We start from the raw sequence: 19,558 nt of genomic DNA, 5'->3' as shown, positions 1-19,558 counted from the left end.
TACTACGTGATTTAATTTAGGTTGAGCGATGAATTTATAATTACAATTGCTAGAGTAGCTTAAAGGCCTAGGTTTACTTCTGCCTGTCACCCTTTAAATTTACTTTCCTTCCAAACAAATACCCTGGTGGTAGGCCAACAGCAGAACACGTTGGCCTACCACCAGGGTATTTGTTTGGAAGGAAAGTAAATTTAAAGGGTGACCGGCTGAAGAAAGCCTAGGCCTTGGACGCTTTACTTCCACGTATCAACGGTTCCCAATTTTCATTGACCAAAAATCTTCTCAAAGTCATTTTTCAAAGTAATGACCTCAGTATTAAATTAACTTAATTTAACCTAAGCTGAACCTCAATTACCTGAACTAAACCTAAACTTAACTTAAGTTAACTTAAACACTGGGGAAAACTAGGCTTACCAATCTATTGACGAAATTCAGATACCACGGAAAGAAAGAAAGGGAATCAGCAGACCGTGAAATTATGAAATTAGGAAACGTTTAGTCTCTTCAAGTGGGTGAGATAAAAAAAAATATTCTAGGATTGCTGTAGGTGGGAGAGAGACAAACTATTGCAGTATATGTGATAGTTTAGGCCAGGGTGGGTCACTTGATGACTTGGGTCTAAGGTGGTGCCTTAATTGGTATTAGCCTAGTTCAGTTTTATTATTATTTATTATCAAACCAAATTCCGATTTTACGATCGATTTGGATGGGTGGAGACAAACTCCCCAGGGCCGTCTTTACCTAATTGGAGGCCTCTGGGCAAAGCTATGGGCGATCCCCTGTAACTAAACCCAAGTTTCTAACCTCCAGTAAGAAGTCAATCGTCGCTCTAATATACAACTATCGGTTCAAATAGTTTCACTTGTCCTACTAAAGAAAAAGCTTATTCTGAATTTAAAAATACTAACAACAAAAAGTCTTTATTCGTTTTAGATTTACCCTGTCTATAGACGCGACTAAATACGAAGTTTAGGACTTTCGAACAATGTTAAAAACATTTCTTTTATTAAAATTTCTTTTGCATTTCACAATTTCAAAAATGGGGCCCTCCAGAATCTTGGTGCCCTAGGGCAGTGCCTTTTTTGCCCAATGGGAAAGACGGCACTGAAACTCCCATAGGTAAATACTAGTTTTCCTTTGAAGTTTGAAGAGAGACTGAGTTAAAAAATGTACGTAATGATAGGTAGAAAAGAGAGTATAATCTCTAAATCCGTCATAATGATTTGCTGATTTTAAAGCTGATTTCAAGATTTTTCATTCGAATGGGATTTTAGCAGGTGTCCGACTCCTCTTGAATACAATTAAATTTAACTTAACGTATACAAATTTAAAGTCTTTTCTCCGAATCATTTATTCCAGATTTTTTGGCGCGAATTAACCATCAGTAACAATATCACAATAGAGTTTATATAAAAACACCGTTTATACGCTTAGTTTTATGTTGACACGGAGAACCCGGAAGTTCATCACGGCGCAAAAAAGCACGCTTAGATCGTAGAGAGCCCAGACGAGGTCAGATTCGTTTCTTCTCTTTCTCGCTCTCTATCCGTTTGGAAAGAAATTACAAACTTATAGTCGCGAAATATTTCTCGCTATTATAAGAGCTCCCTCACGAAATGTGGTACATGTTGAAGAAAACAGTCAAAAGAGAAGCGCAATCACGTTCCGACTTACGTCGGGAGAGAATAATTCAGACACTGGCATCGAATCTGACTCAGCAAAAGATCAGACCCAACAATACTAGAACCGTAGCTACATCATACATACGCGTTCTCTTTGAGAGTAATACCTATTCGGTACATTATCCATGTAGGGGCTCGGCTGTTTTACGCTTTCTTTTACAAAGGACCCCGGCAAAATCACGAGGACGGGGAAATTAGAGCGACGGGTAACCGCAGCCAGCTAGAGAAGACTCCGATCTCGGCAGCCTCGAAAGCTCAAGTCCAAACAAGCGGGTGTTCGCTGATTGGTGGTACCACTTAAGTAATCTAACGACAGAAATAATCGGACAAAGATTGTACGCGATGGGAACAGAGTCCCAGACCGCGGGCGAGGTCACCGAAAGTCAGGTAAGAGCGCATTAAATAACGCCCTCTCTCTCTCTTCCCCATCTTAGCGCGAGAGTCGACGTAATTATCGAGCCCGTAAAAACTACTTTTCTTTTCAAGGGTACCTCGTCCTTTGTAACCGTTTCGTTAATCGGGGGTGTGGGTTTTATGCGACTTACATATTTTTAGTTAAAAGGGGCAGATTTTAGGTTAGTGACCCCGCTAATTTTTGAAACTAGGATTTTCGGGTCCTTTTTTTAAATGGTTGAAAGGAATTTAACACCACGCCTCTTGAAAAGGGAGAGTGTTATTACAGAAAGAACGCGTTACATCGGATATCCGTATGTTGGTGTAGTTAGGATTATCGAAGAAAGTCACGTGTCGCGGACCAATGGAGGATATTGTTCGATTGGTATCTGGGAAGAGTTCCGTCTCAATGAAAGTAGGCTACTAGATTAGAGCTCGTTGGATTGTGGGAAGCCATCATCCGAGGACATTTTGGGGAGGAAAATTGAAGCGAAGGTATTTCGCCCTGTCATCCCGCGACAAAAGAACATTTCCCATTTCCTATCAATAATATATAGCGTAAATATTCCTATCGCTCTCGCTTCTTCCTACCGAAACAATAAAAAGTACATCTAAGAAAATATTTCAAAAAACACACAAGCGTGTCATCAGACTTCAAATCGGACATTTTACGAATGGACGTTACCCAACTTGACATATTTAGAATACGCGCCACGGACTACGGTTTAACCCCAAAACACCGTCATTGGAAGGTCCTCCCTCCTAATGATCGAAACAATCGTTTAACAATTGGTATAAATTAGGGTCGCTCCATCTATAGCGAGGGGTGTGTAACGGCTAAATAGGTCCGGAAATCACGCTTTCATTGTCTCGCAATCATTCGGCTATCCGAGAATAATAAAGCACGAAACATTTCAACCCCGACAAATCGTTGGCGCGCGTTTTGTTTCGGGGCTAGTTGGGTTGTAAAATTTATATACAAAACGAATCTAATTTCCCTTTTAAAACAATTTTGGGCAAAAGGTACGCGTATAATGAAGTGCGGGGGGGGGGGGGGTACTTCGGAAAGGTATCGACTCGGGTCTCCCGTCCCCTTCCTCGTCTCAATCAACAATTCCAATTCATTTTTGCATCCCGGGCCAGATCATCCATAAAACATCGGAAAGAATCTCTCGTCGAACGCGAAACGGAGGGGTAAACTGTTTATCGCTGCCGTCGTTTGGAGCCCCCGCCATTTCAAACCGTGGTAAACCTCGTCGACGACGGTGAAAGTGGCTGTCACGTGACTCGACTTTATGGGTATCCGCCTAAAAACAGTGTCACACCCGGAGCTTTCCCCCGTCAAAACTTCGAAAGTTAGTTATTCGCACTTCTCGGAGGTGAAACGTTATTTTAGTTCTCGAGGACCCACACTCATTCTATATCCGAGCTCAAATTGCCCCGACTGGTATAATAACAAACTTCCCTTATTTTTATTTGTCCCAGGATAGTCAAAGCGGAGTAATTGCTCCTCTCCAAGCAATACCTCCTGTACCACCACCTCCGCCACCAGCAGCGGCGTTACCACCACCACCTCCTCCACCACCACCAGCGGTCAGTCTACCTCAAACAACGTATCAAGTCCACCAAGTGTCAAGAGCTTCCAGCGTCCCGATGGTGGTCTGTTCGGCACCCCTGTGCCCAACAGTGGCGTGCGCCGGCTCACCTAACACCTACTGTCCTGCCACGTACCCCATAACGCACCAGGGATTATCTCTAACCAGCCAAATGCTGAACTATCCATTCCAGACACAGGCGACTCTCATAAATACGCTGCCCGCCTCGCCACCTTCCTTCTGCCCCATGATCACCTGGAAGCAATCGTAGTAAGTCCCTCTACATCATTTTGTTTTGTTTAGCCTACGAAACGTTATAGGGACTGGTAAAACGCGTACTTGGGTAAACAATTTACCACACGAAAAGACAGTCATCCTAAGAATTGCATTTGCTCAGTAGTTTTATACATAAACCCAAGCATTTCTCCAGAATTGGGTGTATGTTATCGCTGTTTTCAGTAAATTACACGTAACGTATTTCATAAAATCGTAAGTAGAGATTGTTTAGGGAATTTTTAGGAATTTGACTGAACGCGACCCCCAATATGAAACGAATCCGGTGAATGTGGATCGGATGAAATCTAAATTAGTTCGTCCGGTGACAAATCACGTAGTCTTAGATAACTGTCAACCGTATTTAAGGGGTTTCACCATTTTGAAAATGGCGAAGCAGGTGCCTGCCCCCCCCCCCCCCCTCCGATTTTAATATTTATCGATAGGATCGTAGGGGGAACTTTAAAACAAGAGTCGAGCATTTGGAATCGCGTAACTATCCGAGGAACTATTGTCCAATTAACATAAAATTATACGAAATACACCTACACTGCACGGGGAGGTTTAAAACCGATCGCCCCACACCGGGATGAATTCGTTGGTTTATTCATGAGATTTTCCTATTTTAGCTAACACTATATGCACAGACTAGAATGTCCTGGTAAAATCGCCCATTTTGTTCAGGGGCTCTCATAACGAACGGAAATCGACCCCTAGGGAACCTATCCGGCGTCAACTTCCTCAAAATATTACTATAGCTTTGACAAACGAAGTCAAAGGTGGGCTCACAAAGTTGAAAAATTCGCCTTATTTTTTATTTATTGGGAAATATTTATGGTACAAAGTGGTAGAGTAGACGCTTAGGCAAGAATCTTGTCGTTTAAAATCGCAATCAACCGAAACAATAAACCTTGAACCAAAAAAAACGTTAAAAACATTTTCAAATATTGTTTTGTCAGTATATTAGGTCCTCCTTTAATAAGTTTTCGCTGTTGTCTTATACAACAGACCAATTTATTTATGCAAACGAATATCACTTTAATTGGAGCCTTGTAAAAAAGCCGCGGGCAAGAGATACTGAAATATTTCACAAATTTAGATAACAATAGTTACAAAACATTTATTGCATAAGTAAATATTATTGAATGATTGTAATGATATGTTTCCATTAATTAAATTGTTCAGATTATAGTTCGTGTACCTTTTCCGGTAATTTAAATGGAACGCAGAAATGTAAGCTTATGAAAATATTTGGACCTACGCTATAGATGATGGACCTCCAAGTCTTCTAGTTTCGCAATACTAAATATTAATTATTCTTAATACAGAATTAGACCCGGCTATAATTTTTACATAGCCTGACCAACATACATGTATATAAATAATAAGTTATTGGTCTGGTTATTTCGGCTATAATCTGCAGCCAATAACCAACATTTATAACGAGTGACTGACTATTTAATCAAAACTAAGGGCTATTAAAATAACGCAACGAATAGATTCCAGCAACAAATCATCAACCATCTTCACGGTTTAAGATATTTATAAGGTGTATGTAAAAATATTTTAAGACACGGTGGAGACAGGAAACAAATTAAATGATTTTTTTTGCAGCGGAATGGAACAAGTTTGGTATTCCGAGTTTCACAAACTTTTTTCGCAGTTTTTACCGCAAAGTTGGCAACTAAGTATGCTGACGCATAAATTAGAAGGTCATTGGTTCACTTTCGTTGATTCCGCCAAAGTTCGATTTTGTTGCGAGGTAAGTCAAGCTAATACAACCGTGCTCCTTAACCTTTCAACCTTCCCTAGACCAAATTTCATGGTCTATAAATTCATGATAGACCCCTTTATCCAAGCGACCATGAAATGAACACGAGAAACAGCAGTTTCTAAACAATATATATATATATATATATATATATATATCTGTAATTAATTAAAGGTAAATTTCGGCAGCTGTAAGATATTCTGCACCATCATTTCTACGTTTTCCTTATTTTTGAGCAAACTCATAAAAATGCTCCTAGTCATCGTGACCAAGCATAAGCGCACTGTGATTAATAACGCGCGAACTTCTCAAAGAAATTGTTCAATAGAACATTGTTCTGTGGGTTTTTATGGCATTTGGCTTTACAGACCCCGATTCCAACGTAAAATTTAAGACTGCATAGAATAGGCAAAATATATTTAAATGACTTACAATTTCAGAGTTGTGGCCACGGTTGGACATCGATGAAAGGACGAGTGACCTTCTGGTTCATACTCAACGCGTTTAACCAAGGCTTTGTCTTTTTTCAATTGTACGGCCAGCAATGCCAAAGGTGCAAAGGCGGAAAGTTCGAGCCGGCAATGTGGTATCCCGAAGAAGTCGTCAAAGTAATCATTTTAAAGCTTAACCATAAGTCTATAATATTGTTCCATAATGATGTCGCTTTGAAAAATATCTTACCGAAAGCCCGCTATAGACTTTAAAGTTATGATATTTTTTAAATCGCGTGACGTTATAGCTGTAGCATTAAAAGTGGGCCCTATTACAGGGGATTCACAATGGTGAAGTAAACATATTTTTCGCCTTTGACACTCTATGCAGTCTGTGTGACGAATAGCTATCAGTAAAAGTTTTGAAGTGTTATACGTATAGAACTATATTTCAGGCTTATAGAATAAGTAGTCGCCGACAGAAATGAACGACTAAATGATGAAAACCCAACCCGTCAAAACAACTCGTGGCCACGGAATAATTAACTTCGCTAAAGGATGTACTTCAACGCGAAAAAATCAAGATAGCTTAGTGTTCCGAATATGTTCCTTAGCGGAATAGGATGTTTTCTGGACCCAACAAAGATATCGCCTGAAATACATTTTCGATACATCCAGGGTTACCATATATGGGGATGAAAGGGAGAAAATGTGGAACAAATATCTAACGCGAACTTAGGATAGAAATCTACCGATAACAGTCTTTAATTTAACGAAGCGAGTTAATTAATCCATGATGTGTCCCCTATAATGTCTGACCTCCGAATGCAAACCGAATAATGGTAGTCAATAGTTTAATTTTCTCAAAATAGCTTAATATTTAGGGACGGTGCAAGCAAAAAGTACGGGAAAAGTAAAACAATAAAAAAAATATTGAGTCGGACGGTTAAAGGAGGTGGTACTGACCACAGAATTACCATATCCTAAAAAATAAGGTTTCCATTTGACTGCTCGAGAGAATTAGTCTAATACGAGAGGGTAGTCACTTATAAAATCATTGTACACCTGATTACTTATTTCCGAAAAACATTCGGTGGTTTCCACTGATTTCTCATAATATATCTGGGATTTCTCACAATTTATCATAATATATCTGGGATTTCTCACAATTTATCATAATATATCTGGGATTTCTCACAATTTATCATAATATATCTGGGATTTCTCACAATTTATCATAATATATCTGGGATTTCTCACAATTTCTCATAATATATCTGGTATTTCTCACAATTTATCATAATATATCTGGGATTTCTCACAATTTCTCATAATATATCTGGGATTTCTCACAATTTCTCATAACATATCTGGGATTTCTCACAATTTCTCATAATATATCTGGGATTTCTCACAATATATCTGGGATTTATCACAATTTCTCATAATATATCTGGGATTTATCACAATTTCTCATAATATATCTGGGATTTCTCACAATTTCTCATAATATATCTGGGATTTATCACAATATATCTGGGATTTATCACAATTTCTCATATTATATCTGGGATTTCTCATAATATATCTAGGATTCCTCACAATTTCTCATAATATATATCTGGGATTTCTCACAATTTCTCATAATATATCTGGGATTTCTCACAATTTCTCATATTATATCTGGGATTTCTCATAATATATCTGGGATTCCTCACAATTTCTCATAATATATATCTGGGATTTCTCACAATTTCTCATAATATATCGGTGATTTCCACTGATTTTTCATAATATATCGGTGATTTCCAGTGATATATCGGTGATTTCCCCTGATTTCTCATAATATATCGGTGATTTTCACGGATTTTTCATAATATATCGGTGATTTCCAGTAATTTACACTGATTTATCATAATATATCGGTGATTTCCAGTGATTTACACTGATTTATCATAATATATCGGTGATTTCCATTGATTTACACTGATTTATCATAATATATCGGTGATTTCCCATAATATATCGGTGATTTCCAGTGATTTCTCATTATATATCGGTGATTTTCACTGATTTCTCATAAAATACCGGGGATTTCCAGTGATTTCCACTTTATCATAATATATCGGTGATTTCCACTTTCTCATAATATATCTATCGGTGATTTTCAGTGATTTATCACAATTTTTCGGTAATTTCCACTGATTTTCCCTTGATTACCTACTATTTGTACACCTGATTACTAAAGTTACTACCCCCTCGGCCTAATATCGCACGAAACGAAAGAGATTCCCACGTATTATTGCACCTCTGAGAAAATGGCTTCGAAATTGATGGTCTATTTCTTGGAACGCTTGATTTGTTAAACGGAACACCCAGGCGAGGGGCTAACCACTCTTAGAAAGTCTTACACCGGATTACGCTTAGATTAGCACTGCCAAAGGCAGATACTTCAAAGATTACGCGTAATCCCATTAGTACAGTCAAAGGTACGGCTCTGTACACCGATTACGCGGAGTGATCAGCCCCTCGCAAGGGCCCCCACTCAAATCTTCAATTTTTTTATAGGAAAAATAGGATTATATTTCTAAAAATATAGGACTTTATAGGACTATTATTACAAAATTATAGGATTTTATAGGACTATGTATGCTATTTAATTTATAACTTTATGAATTTAAAAACAAAATCTATATTTAGAGAAATAAGTCTTCGATTTTCACTTAAAAAATAGAAACTATTTAACCATGGCATTTTATTACAAAATATACTAGTAGCTAACCATGCTAAAAATAACAAAAGTATAGACTAGAATGACTTGGTATAGGAACTTATCCTTTAGCTAAAATAGCAATTTAACTACTGAGTGGTTGGATTTGAAATGGGCAAAATATGAAAATTATAGGATTTTATAGGACTTTTAGGGGATTTTGCTAAAAATATAGGATGTTATAGGACATTTTTGAAAATGTAGGATTTTATAGGAATTATAGGACCTCTGGGGGCCCTGAACACGGGAAACTTGCTCGGTGCAACTGGCAGATCTCCGTAACGCAAAATAACGGAACAAGGAATACCGATTTGGGTGCTCGAGATTAACTCTGAACCCGGCTGCCGTATTATCTTACTCCGAAGAGAGCGATTTTATTGTTGAGCTAAAAAGGAACACGCGAAAAAAATTCTCCGAGAGCGATCTCGATTCGATCAGTCGAAATCACCGTCGAAATCGGCAGATCGGTTTAAAGCTATCTCAGAGCGCTCGAGAGCAATAAATGGAACACTCTTTTATTGATCATACGAGATACGAGCATGTAAGTGGAAACGTGAAAGTATATAGAGGCGATCTTGAGCAGTCAAATGAAAAACTTTATTAGATTATATTACGAGGGCGCCTCCAGGTCGATATCGGAACGATCTGAGAGCTCCAATTTTCAAAAAAAAAAAGTCGTAGGCGTAACAAGAGGTGGCCAGAGAACAACTTGAACTGGTCACGAATCCAATATAATAAAAAAATTCATGAACTAGTATTTTTTCCCCAATGTTAATTTCGTTAAATTTACTTTTTTTTAATAAATAGGTGCTAATCAATATATACCACCGAGTTGGTCAAGTTTATTACAATTTTTGCCAAGCACCAATTCAGAAAAATCGAAGGCCAGGTAAACCACGAAACCCCCATAACAGTGAACTTTGTCAAGCTTGCCAAGACGGCGTATGCTCAGAAAGAAAATAAGTGCAAAAAAAAACATCGCGCCAACCCCTTGTTTATTCTCATTTATTATCTTTTCAATTTCTATTTTTTTATTTTTTTTTTGCTAAAAGCGTTATACTTTTTAATTCTTGCAACGTTTACGTTACCACTATTTTGGTATCACAAATCTTACTCCCTATCATAAGTGCGTAACCTATAGTATCAAGAAGTATGTTTTGGTAGCGTCTTTTTGCTTTAGCCAATGAGGGGTCGCTTTTCATAATGATCATGACATCATTACTATCTAATTATAAAGCCGCTCCTTGTACCTGACTTTTGGTACTTGATCGCGATTTGTGATACAAAAACACCAAAAAAAAACTAGGATATTTAAATATACCAAAAAGTTTAATACCAATTTAGTTACGATTTACAAGTCCTCATTAAGAAAACTTTATACCGCTAGTCATTATGTCATAAGAAGCTAAAAATGAATCGCAGTGCAATAAAAAAACACTGTCAAAATGTATATTTCTAGTAAATAAATATATTTCTTAATAGTCTTAAGATATGATAATTCATTTAAAGTCTAGAGTATATATACAATAGTACAAAATAAGTCAGATCTAAAAGATTATAAAATAAACACAATTTTTATGTTGAAATTAACAGCTTTTACAAAATTAATTCCATGTAAAATATATAGCTAAAATATAACAAAATAATACACTAAAAGGGTATAAATATATTTCTAATATATTTCTTCAGCACAACTCTTATATAATAAACTAAAAAGTTATCAAAGTTAAACCCCATAATAGTTGTGACTAGGACTGAAAAACTTAGGGCCAAATATATCACAACCAACTAGATAATAAGATTACAAAAATACTTCATTCGGAAAGCCACTGTTTTCGCACAGCTCGTTTCACATTCATTCATGAGGGAGGAAGGGAATGTAATTATTTGTTAGACCTTTTAAATAAATAAATATATTTTATATGTATGTGTTTTATAAATAATCTAGTCGTCTCTAAAGTAAAAATATTTAGCTTGCCAACTTAAAAAGGTTTGAGCAATGGGATTTTTTTAAATTTTCTTTCGTTATATTTTACTTTGGTCATTCAAATGCGAATCAAAGAGTGCGAGCATTTGCAGAATTTTGAATTATTAACTTTAGCAAATCTACTCTCTAATAACTGGTTTTCGTAAAGAGCTATACCTCAGGTATGGCAATTTTTTGGCAACACTTTCTTCTCTTTGCCAAGTTAGTTTTAATATTTGAATAAAGATATTATGATCAATATAGATATAGATATATCACGTTTGGTTTCAATTATAACCAATATCTAAAATGCTATCTCATGCAAATGGAGAAGCAAATACTCTCACATTCTACGTAATTACACGTTGTCTACGCCTAGAACCCTAAAAGCTCAGCAAATTTACCCATAATTTGGTACGAGTTAAGAAGTACTCTTTGTTCGAAATATACTGTACTTTTTGATAAAATGTTAAAGAGGTACTGAGATTTTACGAGCAATTATATTAAACCATCTAAAGAAATGATCTATCCTCCAATCTAAAGCTCATCTTTCTTTAGAAGAATTTGATTATTAAGAACACCCACAGCTGACAAAAGGGCATAAACTACGTATGATAATTGCTCACGAACCTCATCCCAAGACTCGGTACTATTATCCGCATTTGCCTTTTCCACAGCAGCCACTAGATGGGGAAACGCAATCCCTTCATAGACATTGCTCAAATTGGGCCCATAGATTGCGTGCCTTTTTAAATCATATTTTGTTATTTCACTTACCATCTTTATTTTTAATAAAAATATATAAGAGAAATAACACCGACCTAAAATTTGGCTGTTTGCTACATGCAGTGACTGGCAATAATAAAGACCTCTCCAACTCTATCAAGCGATCATTATATTGACGTAACGCCAAAAGTAAACTGAAAATTTTATTTACTCTCGTTAATTAATAACAAAATGGCCATTATATGAATTAACTTACTTATTTCTGTTTACAATTTCATAATTGTCATGAAACTCATGGCACGCTTTTTTAAACTCTTCATTCGCTTTAGCAATGGGTTCTAAAAGAGACAAATATACGGGTTAATCCCAAAAACGTATTATTGTTAAAATATTTTTACCTAAAACAATATTATTATCAATAAGGAGATTCTTATATTTCCAAACAAAAGAATTCAGGTCTTTCTGTACATGATCACTGTAATCTTCAGCCTTCATTGGCAAATGTAAATTATCTGTTAATTTCATCAGCATTATTCCAATTATTTTTGTTAAGGTTTGTGCCACGTTGAAATCCTTATCTACGTAATTCGCTAATGTGTCATATTGGTCATACACTGTATGGTATAGTGGGTAGTCGCTAAACTGTGAGAAAAAATAATTAACTATAAAATTTAAACAACGGTTAATCCAGGATCTTCAATACTTACAGTCTTCTTATCAATAAATTGTAAATGGACAGCAGATATCCCTTGAGTGGCAAAAAATCCCACAAAATCACTACCAGATCCCGGTATTAGGATTTCCGGTTTCCTTAAAGCGCTGTTTTTATCTTGCGGCATTCTTGTCTTCCACATATCATAAACAGTTGTTTCGTCATTACCCTCTTCCAACCATTCTACACTTGAAGTTGCTTCCTTCAAAACTTGTCTGAGAAGGGGACTGCCCACCGCCATTAAAGAATAATTTCCTGCAAATAAATTAACTTTAGTAAATAACAATCCAGACGACAGATTTTAACTTAAAAATAATATAAATACCTGAAAGAGCCACATCAAGGTTTATATAGGCAACGGCTCTGTGAAGTAACTCTTTGGCATGGTATTGAACCCATTCTGTAGAACCCGAAACCCCAAATTCTTCGGCATCCCAGCTGGCAAAGACTAAAGTTCTGCCAGGTTTCCAGCCTTCATTTAACAGCAGCCCAAACACTCTAGTAAGTTCCATCAGCACAGCGAGTCCAGAATTTGGGTCACTGGCTCCTTCGGTCCACGAATCATGATGGCAGCCGACTATGACGTATCTTCCTGGTTCATATTCACCAGGAATAGCGGCAATAACGTTAAATATATCTTTTTGAACCAATTCATTGTTAACTGTGAGATTTATTTCACTATGGAATAAAGCCAAAAAGTAAGGTGACATAGAGGGTATTAATTAAATATTAACAGAAGTAAATGAACCAAAGTTATCGAAATAGCGCTCAGAATTGGAGGGCATTTTTCTTATGAAAATGATGAGAAAATAGAGTCAAATAAAAGCTAATTTCTATCCCCCAGGGGTGCCACAATGTTCTCCGATTAAAATTCCCTATTTTACCTGACCATTTTAAGTTATTTACCCTGACTTTTAAAGGGTAAAATTAGACAGTTTTTAACTTTTACCAGAAATTAATAAATTTAATCAACATATATTTCAGTACAAAAGTTAATTCAATGTTAAAAAACTTTTCAAGGATCTAAATAATAATAGCTGGATTTGCCATAGATCTACAGTAAAATTACCTTAAAAAAATTGACAATATTGAACTGAATTCCCTGACTTTTTAGAAAATCTTAAAATTACCTGACCTTTCCCTGACTTTTTTGGCCCATTTTTAAATTCCCTGATTTCCTTGACATTTGGCAAACCTGTCCCCCTCTTTTGTAGTTGGGAGTTGTGTTTATAGCTATTTCTATGCATAAAAAAATGGAAAATGTAATTTCATAAGGAAAATGCCTCCAACATGGGAAGTATAGCAGTCTGATAACCTCGGTTCATTTACTTATGATATTAAGTATTACTAATTCCTCAATGGTGTGTTGAATCCGGGCCCAACTTTGTAAGTTATGTTTAGTTTCCCCTGCCAACTTTTAAGAGCGTCGATTCCTCCTAATCCTCTGAAAAAATTATAATTGCAATTAGAAAAAACATTGGGTTTATATAATGTTTCAATTAACTGTAAAAGTAAATGAGCGTCATTGTAGCCAATAGGCAAAACTGGAATGGATGGAAGTTCAATCTTGGACTGTGGTATGCGAAACATACCATCTGAAAATAAAATTCTGAGGATTTAGACCTGTAATTTTCATTTATAGCGTTTTCCATTGGGCTGCTCCGAGCAGTCTCCGATCGCCCGAAAAACAAAACTGAGCAGCTCCGAGAAGGATTCATGTTTTACATTGACCCTGTTACTCCCTTGCGGATTGATCTGAGATGTCTCATCTCTTGAGACGAAATGAAATTTTCAGATTGCTCGGATTGCCAATGGAATACAAACTTCATACACATTTGCTTTCAGAAGATAGCAGACGTTACACTGCTCTCTTAAAAATGTGTATTTCATTGGGAGCATTTTTGATGGGTCTTCCGAGCACCTTCGATTTAGAGCGATGACGTAGGAAACAAAATCGGGTCGCTCTCGGAGTGGTTTCAATGGAAAACGCTATCAAACAACTGATATCTAACCAATGGATGGTGTTAGTGGTGTGAGTGGATCTCCTGGGGATAGTTTCAGACTCCCCATGGGAACTCCATCTCCTGGCAAGCCGATTCCAGCTGGTGCTAAGCTGCTATCTTCAGGAACCACATCGCTTGGATCAGAGAAGAGAATAACACCAATGGCACCATGTTTTTCAGACAAAGCTACCTTAAAAAAAACAATCACTTTATTTTTGGGATAATTTTAAATTAATATAAAAGCTTACTTTGTGCCCTCTATGAATTCTGCCATTCCTAGCAATTACAATATGTCCTTTGACCGAAATATTTTGAGATTCTAGAAATTTGAAGTCTTCTGGACGTCCAAAATGTACGTAAACAGCTTGTCCCTTAAATGAATCACTACATTAATATGAAAGTTTTAAACAAATGTGGTATCTATTTACTTTAACACTTTTGCTGGGCGAATAGGCGAGGAAAGGAACCTTGGAATGAGAGTTATTCTCATGTGTGTTGTAAATCGTAAATAATTGCTCTTTCAATCCATCCCCAAGGTGGATGGAACTGGGAAGTTTACTAAAAAGTTAAAATATGTTAAGTTGGGGTTGTTTAGCTAAATTAACAATTTGAATATGAAAGTTCATACTTGGATGGCTGAGAAACTAGGACATTGAATTTTTCTAAACGGACAGTTTTAAAGCCAAACTCTTTCCAGGTATCGCGAATGGACTCTGCTAGTCTTTGATTGCTTTCAGATCCTACACGGTGGACTTCAGAACTGAAGTTTCTGTATGATAAACATTATAGCTAAAACTTTCGCAGACTTTGAAGACAATAAATGTTACCTTAAAAAATTGGCTATGCTATCATTGCTGACGCTTTTCTTAAAAAAATTTCCATTATAATCTTGATACATATATATGCCAGTTTCGTCAATGCAATCTGTGCTTATTCGATGTTGGATAACTTCATGAACACCTCTCCTCACCATGTAGCCGAGGATAAGTCCAACAAGAAATGTAACAATGACAAAAAGTATCTGCAAATACATCATGGCCTTTAATATTTGGAATAAAAACTTTCAATAACAGTATTATGATATCTTATTGTACATATTGTATTATATTTCTGTACGTTTCAAATTTTTTTAATTATTCGAAGACTTAACATAAGCTGGTGAATGCTTAGCAGCCACTACTTGTAATAAATAATCTTCTAATAACCTTAACGGCTTTTCCTTTGGCACCAGAAGACCAATTTGGTCGAATGACTTTTGGCTTGTGATGAAGGCGCTGTCTCCCACCATCACTGCATGGAAGGTCCAAATCAACATTTTCAGCATCTACATCCCATTTTGTATAAGCCTTCTTTCCACGAATATAATCAGTCATTTTTTTATTGAAAACTTGAAATGATTCCCTATTCTGAAAAAATATATTTATTATAGCCAAACTGAATGTGCTTAATAGCAGTATGACAAATCTAAGTAAGCAGTGAAATAAAATAGAGTATAGATACAGATTTTATTTAATTATAATTAAATTTTGAACATTGGCTATTATGTTAAAATTACAAGATTATTAACATTTTAGAATTGTGACACATGACTGGAATGTATAGTTATAAATAAAAAGTATTGATTAAATGGTAGGAGTTTTGCAAGTAGATGTCCCAGGTTCAAGGAGAGCCTTCCGCCTAGCAGTTTCTCTCGCTACACTTTGATGTATTCGGTTCAATCTCTCTTGAGAATTTTGGAGAATGTTGCTGACAAGCATTACACGACGTTTCGAATTCATCAACTTCTTTACGTAAGCATCCAAATCAAATGGCAGTTGCTGGTTTTCAGAGATTTTCCTAAGATCTTCAGCTAAACTGTCTATTTGCTGACGTAACTCCATTTGACTGATTCGAGTTGATTTGACTTTTTCATCCAGCATTTCAATAGACGGCCTTAAAACACCCAAGAGACCTTCAGCTAAAGCATCTCTCGTTGGTGATTCTGCGTAGTCCTCAGTTCTATCTTCAACAGAAGTTGAGCTCTCTGTATCTTCCATTTCGTAAACTAAAAACAAACATCCAAATAAGAATGTTTTCCCCAGGTCATTAATTTACGATAAAAGCCATGTATGCCTACCTGGCATGTTCTTAGCATCAGATTCCATAGGAGTTTGTCTAACGCTTCTTAATCAAGCGCAACAAAACCATCGCAATAAAGAATAATACAAATAGCACACTCAATGGAGAGCTTCAGTTCTTGATCTAAAGCTAATTATTATTACAACTTTAACGTTTATGCTCCTTCAGTTTTTCGCCCCGACCCCAGCACCCCTAACCTCAACAACCGCAATAAGCCTAAGTCTAAGCACTAGATCTACAAATTAAATATTGTCAGTTAATGTAACTTACCTAGCCTGAAACTTATAAGGCTTGAAACAAAAATATGGTTTCTTAATCATCCAATTCAAATCATGTGAATACTTAAATATTTTAAAAATACTGAGAGCTAAAACGTAGAAAGCAATTTTCCATTACTCTGACCATGGATTACACCAAAGATATTAAACTCGTACCCTAGATTCGAATACTGAGAGCTTTCCCATTGACGGTTTTGTTACGAAGCGTTTACCCTTTTCTGACTAGTGACCTCAGAAAAATCGGGTTCCATCGGTTGCGGCACGGCCGTCTCGAGATCTGCTTCGCACTCATAGCTGCGGCCCAGGCAAAGATTTCCTCTCCTATGTATTTTCGCGAATACCTTTTTTTAACACTAGGAGCGCTGTCAGAGCCCCCCTTAAATGTAAAAAATCAGCGGGATATTTAATAGTTTTCTATGGCGGTAAATTCAACTAGTTAATCCTTTTTGCATTGTTTTTCAAAAACTTCTGGAAAGTTTGGGATGTACAACTTATGATTTGATCTTTATCTAATAAGTTTTCATTTAAAACATTTATTTAATTAAAGTAATATGCTTATATTGAGTTTTATTAGTTCATTGCTAAGCCTAACCAAAGTTTTTCACAGGATTCAAGTTTTTAAGTTTTCAAACCAGTATTTGCATTTATTTTATCAGAATTTTAAATAAACAACCACAATATTATTTAAAAAATAGCTTTATTATTCTTTAAATTAAGTTCACATTTCTCAAACTTTAGTTTTAAAATATTGCCAATTTTTAAGATGCAAAAATGCCCACCACAAAAATTTGTTGTGTTCCATTCTGTGAATCTAAGAATATCAATGTATCATTTCATCAGTTTCCAGTTTATGAAAATTTATGTAAATTATGGACTAAGAACATATCTAGAAAAGTTGAGTGTAAGGCGAGCAATAGATATATTTTCAACTCCTGTCATAGCGGCTTTGGAATACCTAATGAACTACCAAGGAAGTCATCCACAAGCGCACAGTTTAAAACAGCGGGTTCAACTATCACTTATATGAAAGTTATTCAAAAGTGGTATGAAATTCACAATGTAGCCACTATGAGTCTTGGATACAGGTCCAGAAATCAGAAAAAGTGTCCATTCTTCTCTGTTAATGACGAGAGACTGGCTTGGCTAGAAAATGATTTTCTTCAATATCTAGAAAAAGTTCAAACCGACTGCGAGAAGAAAATATTGAAAAGGAAACACATGAATCTATTAGAATAACTTCATTGTCTACAATATCTTGCGTGTCATACCTCTTTAAATCTGGTTTCCAGAAAATGAAAGAACTTGTGTATAAGCCTCTTTCTCGAAAAGTACTCAAGTTGTAAATTCTAGTTTTCTAAATTTTTTCCTATCTATTGTTTAGTTGTGTATCATTCAGTGGGAAATCCACCTTGGTTTACTATATTTATCAGATTTAAATACCTTCCAAGTTTCCATCACTAATTATCATTATATGTTAACTCATATTCCACCTAGTCAACACATGTACATGGACGTACCTGTATAAATTATTACAAGTTAACCCATATTTCAACTAGTCAATATTTGAATAAATTATCATACTATGTTAAACAATATTCCAACTAGTCCTGTATAAATTATCATTATAATACATCATCCCATATTCCAACTATTATGTATTATTAAACTTATTTTGGCTCTTAAAAAAACAAGTCAATACCTTAATAATAAACTTTTACATATTCTTCAAGAGAAGTCACATTTGTTTTCTTTTAAAATTAATTTATTTTACTAATTTAATTAAATTACATTTTTAAACATTAATACAAAACAAAGGCCTCTGGAAGTTACTACATAACAAAAATACAGCTGTAAGGAGAACCAAGTGTTTATGTTTACATTTTTATACAGAAAACGGCGACTTCTGCTGAATCACCAAATTTTAATAACGTTTTTCAAAACTTTACTTTGCGTTAAAAAATCTCAAGAGGTGTTTAACTTTTTTATTATTAATTAACTAAATATTACTAAAAAAATATTTTACAAAAAATTACACATTATGCGATAATAATTGAAATTCCAAAGTTCCGCGCAGTTCCTTCCATTCGATAACATCAGAAATACATGAACCGAAATTATCAGCGACCTATCCCGCTTATACTAAAGGCGTTTTCCCCGTCTCCCCCTCTCTTTACTCGGTTGTAGTCCCCCCCTCCGCGGAATGCAATCCTCTACGGGTCCGTGGTACAGATTTGAATACTCACCCTGGTGGCCGCCGTGAGAAACTTTAAAAAAACACGGACTAAAAAAATACTTAAAAAGTACCTTTTTCAGTCAGTGTAAAGAATTACAGCTACCATTATATCAGATATCAATTTAGTTAAAAAAAAACCTGCTTTCTTGACGCAACAAACGGGCGGTTAAGGTTTTTTAAATATCCTATCAATTTATCACGTATTCTTAAGTTTTCTGCCATTATTTAAAAAGTTAAACTACTTTCCGACTGCATACTAAATGATACTACAACTTCACAATCTATCAACTAGTAAGCCTAGGTTCGCAGACTATAATACGTTCGATAATTTGACCTTCGTTCAACTGGAACTATTTCATTTTTCACTCACTAGATGGCATATTACTCTACCCGGCATGCACTAAAAAATATACCTTGGCCGCGGGTGGGTTGAAATATTTGAATGCTTCCTTGTCACCCTCCCCTAGCGCTGTGAGAAAACGCCTCAGAATAAAAAAGCAGTCGCTGATAATTTCGGTTCATGTATTTCTGATAACATGGCTACGAATTTTCCGAAGGGGGGGCTACACTAACGCCAAAAAATGATGTGAGACGTTTTTGAACTAAT

The 19,558-nt window shown here is 35.9% G+C and overlaps 3 protein-coding genes across 5 annotated transcripts; 1 reads left to right on the top strand and 2 right to left on the bottom strand.

Annotated features, from left to right (window-relative positions):
- Positions 1-1,808: 1,808 nt before the first annotated feature.
- Positions 1,809-10,308, top strand: LOC149932764 (receptor-transporting protein 3-like). Its single transcript, XM_090157006.1, has 5 exons — positions 1,809-2,069; positions 3,561-3,940; positions 5,558-5,705; positions 6,155-6,322; positions 9,723-10,308. The coding sequence occupies exons 1-5, from the start codon at positions 2,025-2,027 to the stop codon at positions 9,876-9,878; spliced, it is 897 nt and encodes a 298-aa protein (XP_090013132.1). The 5' UTR covers positions 1,809-2,024; the 3' UTR covers positions 9,879-10,308.
- Positions 10,303-16,836, bottom strand: LOC149932763 (N-acetylated-alpha-linked acidic dipeptidase 2-like). 2 transcript variants are annotated; one of them, XM_090157003.1, is made up of 15 exons: positions 16,707-16,836; positions 15,528-15,723; positions 15,150-15,343; positions 14,951-15,091; positions 14,751-14,880; positions 14,571-14,693; positions 14,332-14,512; positions 13,824-13,914; positions 13,668-13,763; positions 12,645-12,997; positions 12,315-12,574; positions 12,006-12,249; positions 11,864-11,945; positions 11,703-11,801; positions 10,303-11,626 (listed from the first exon to the last, which is right to left on the bottom strand). In XM_090157003.1, the coding sequence occupies exons 2-15, from the start codon at positions 15,693-15,695 to the stop codon at positions 11,419-11,421; spliced, it is 2,370 nt and encodes a 789-aa protein (XP_090013129.1). In that variant the 5' UTR covers positions 15,696-15,723; positions 16,707-16,836; the 3' UTR covers positions 10,303-11,418. The 2 variants fall into 2 exon arrangements, with proteins under 2 accessions (XP_090013129.1, XP_090013130.1); XM_090157004.1 differs by having other exon boundaries at positions 15,528-15,728; positions 16,711-16,796.
- Positions 15,814-16,839, bottom strand: Snapin (SNAP associated protein). Of its 2 annotated transcripts, XM_090157007.1 has the most exons (3): positions 16,711-16,839; positions 16,439-16,569; positions 15,814-16,366 (listed from the first exon to the last, which is right to left on the bottom strand). In XM_090157007.1, exons 2-3 carry the CDS (start codon positions 16,464-16,466, stop codon positions 15,945-15,947), a joined length of 450 nt encoding a protein of 149 aa, XP_090013133.1. In that variant the 5' UTR covers positions 16,467-16,569; positions 16,711-16,839; the 3' UTR covers positions 15,814-15,944. The 2 variants fall into 2 exon arrangements, with proteins under 2 accessions (XP_090013133.1, XP_090013134.1); XM_090157008.1 differs by lacking the exon at positions 16,439-16,569 and having other exon boundaries at positions 16,711-16,838.
- Between the last annotated feature and the right edge of the window lie 2,719 nt (positions 16,840-19,558).

Source organism: Leiobunum rupestre, chromosome 8 (genome assembly GCF_980474605.1).
Source record: "Leiobunum rupestre chromosome 8, qqLeiRupe1.1.hap1, whole genome shotgun sequence".
NCBI classification, from domain to species: Eukaryota; Metazoa; Arthropoda; class Arachnida; order Opiliones; family Sclerosomatidae; genus Leiobunum; species Leiobunum rupestre.
The sequence above is the reverse complement of the archived record's forward strand: the minus strand, read 5'-3'. Positions and strand labels throughout refer to the sequence as shown.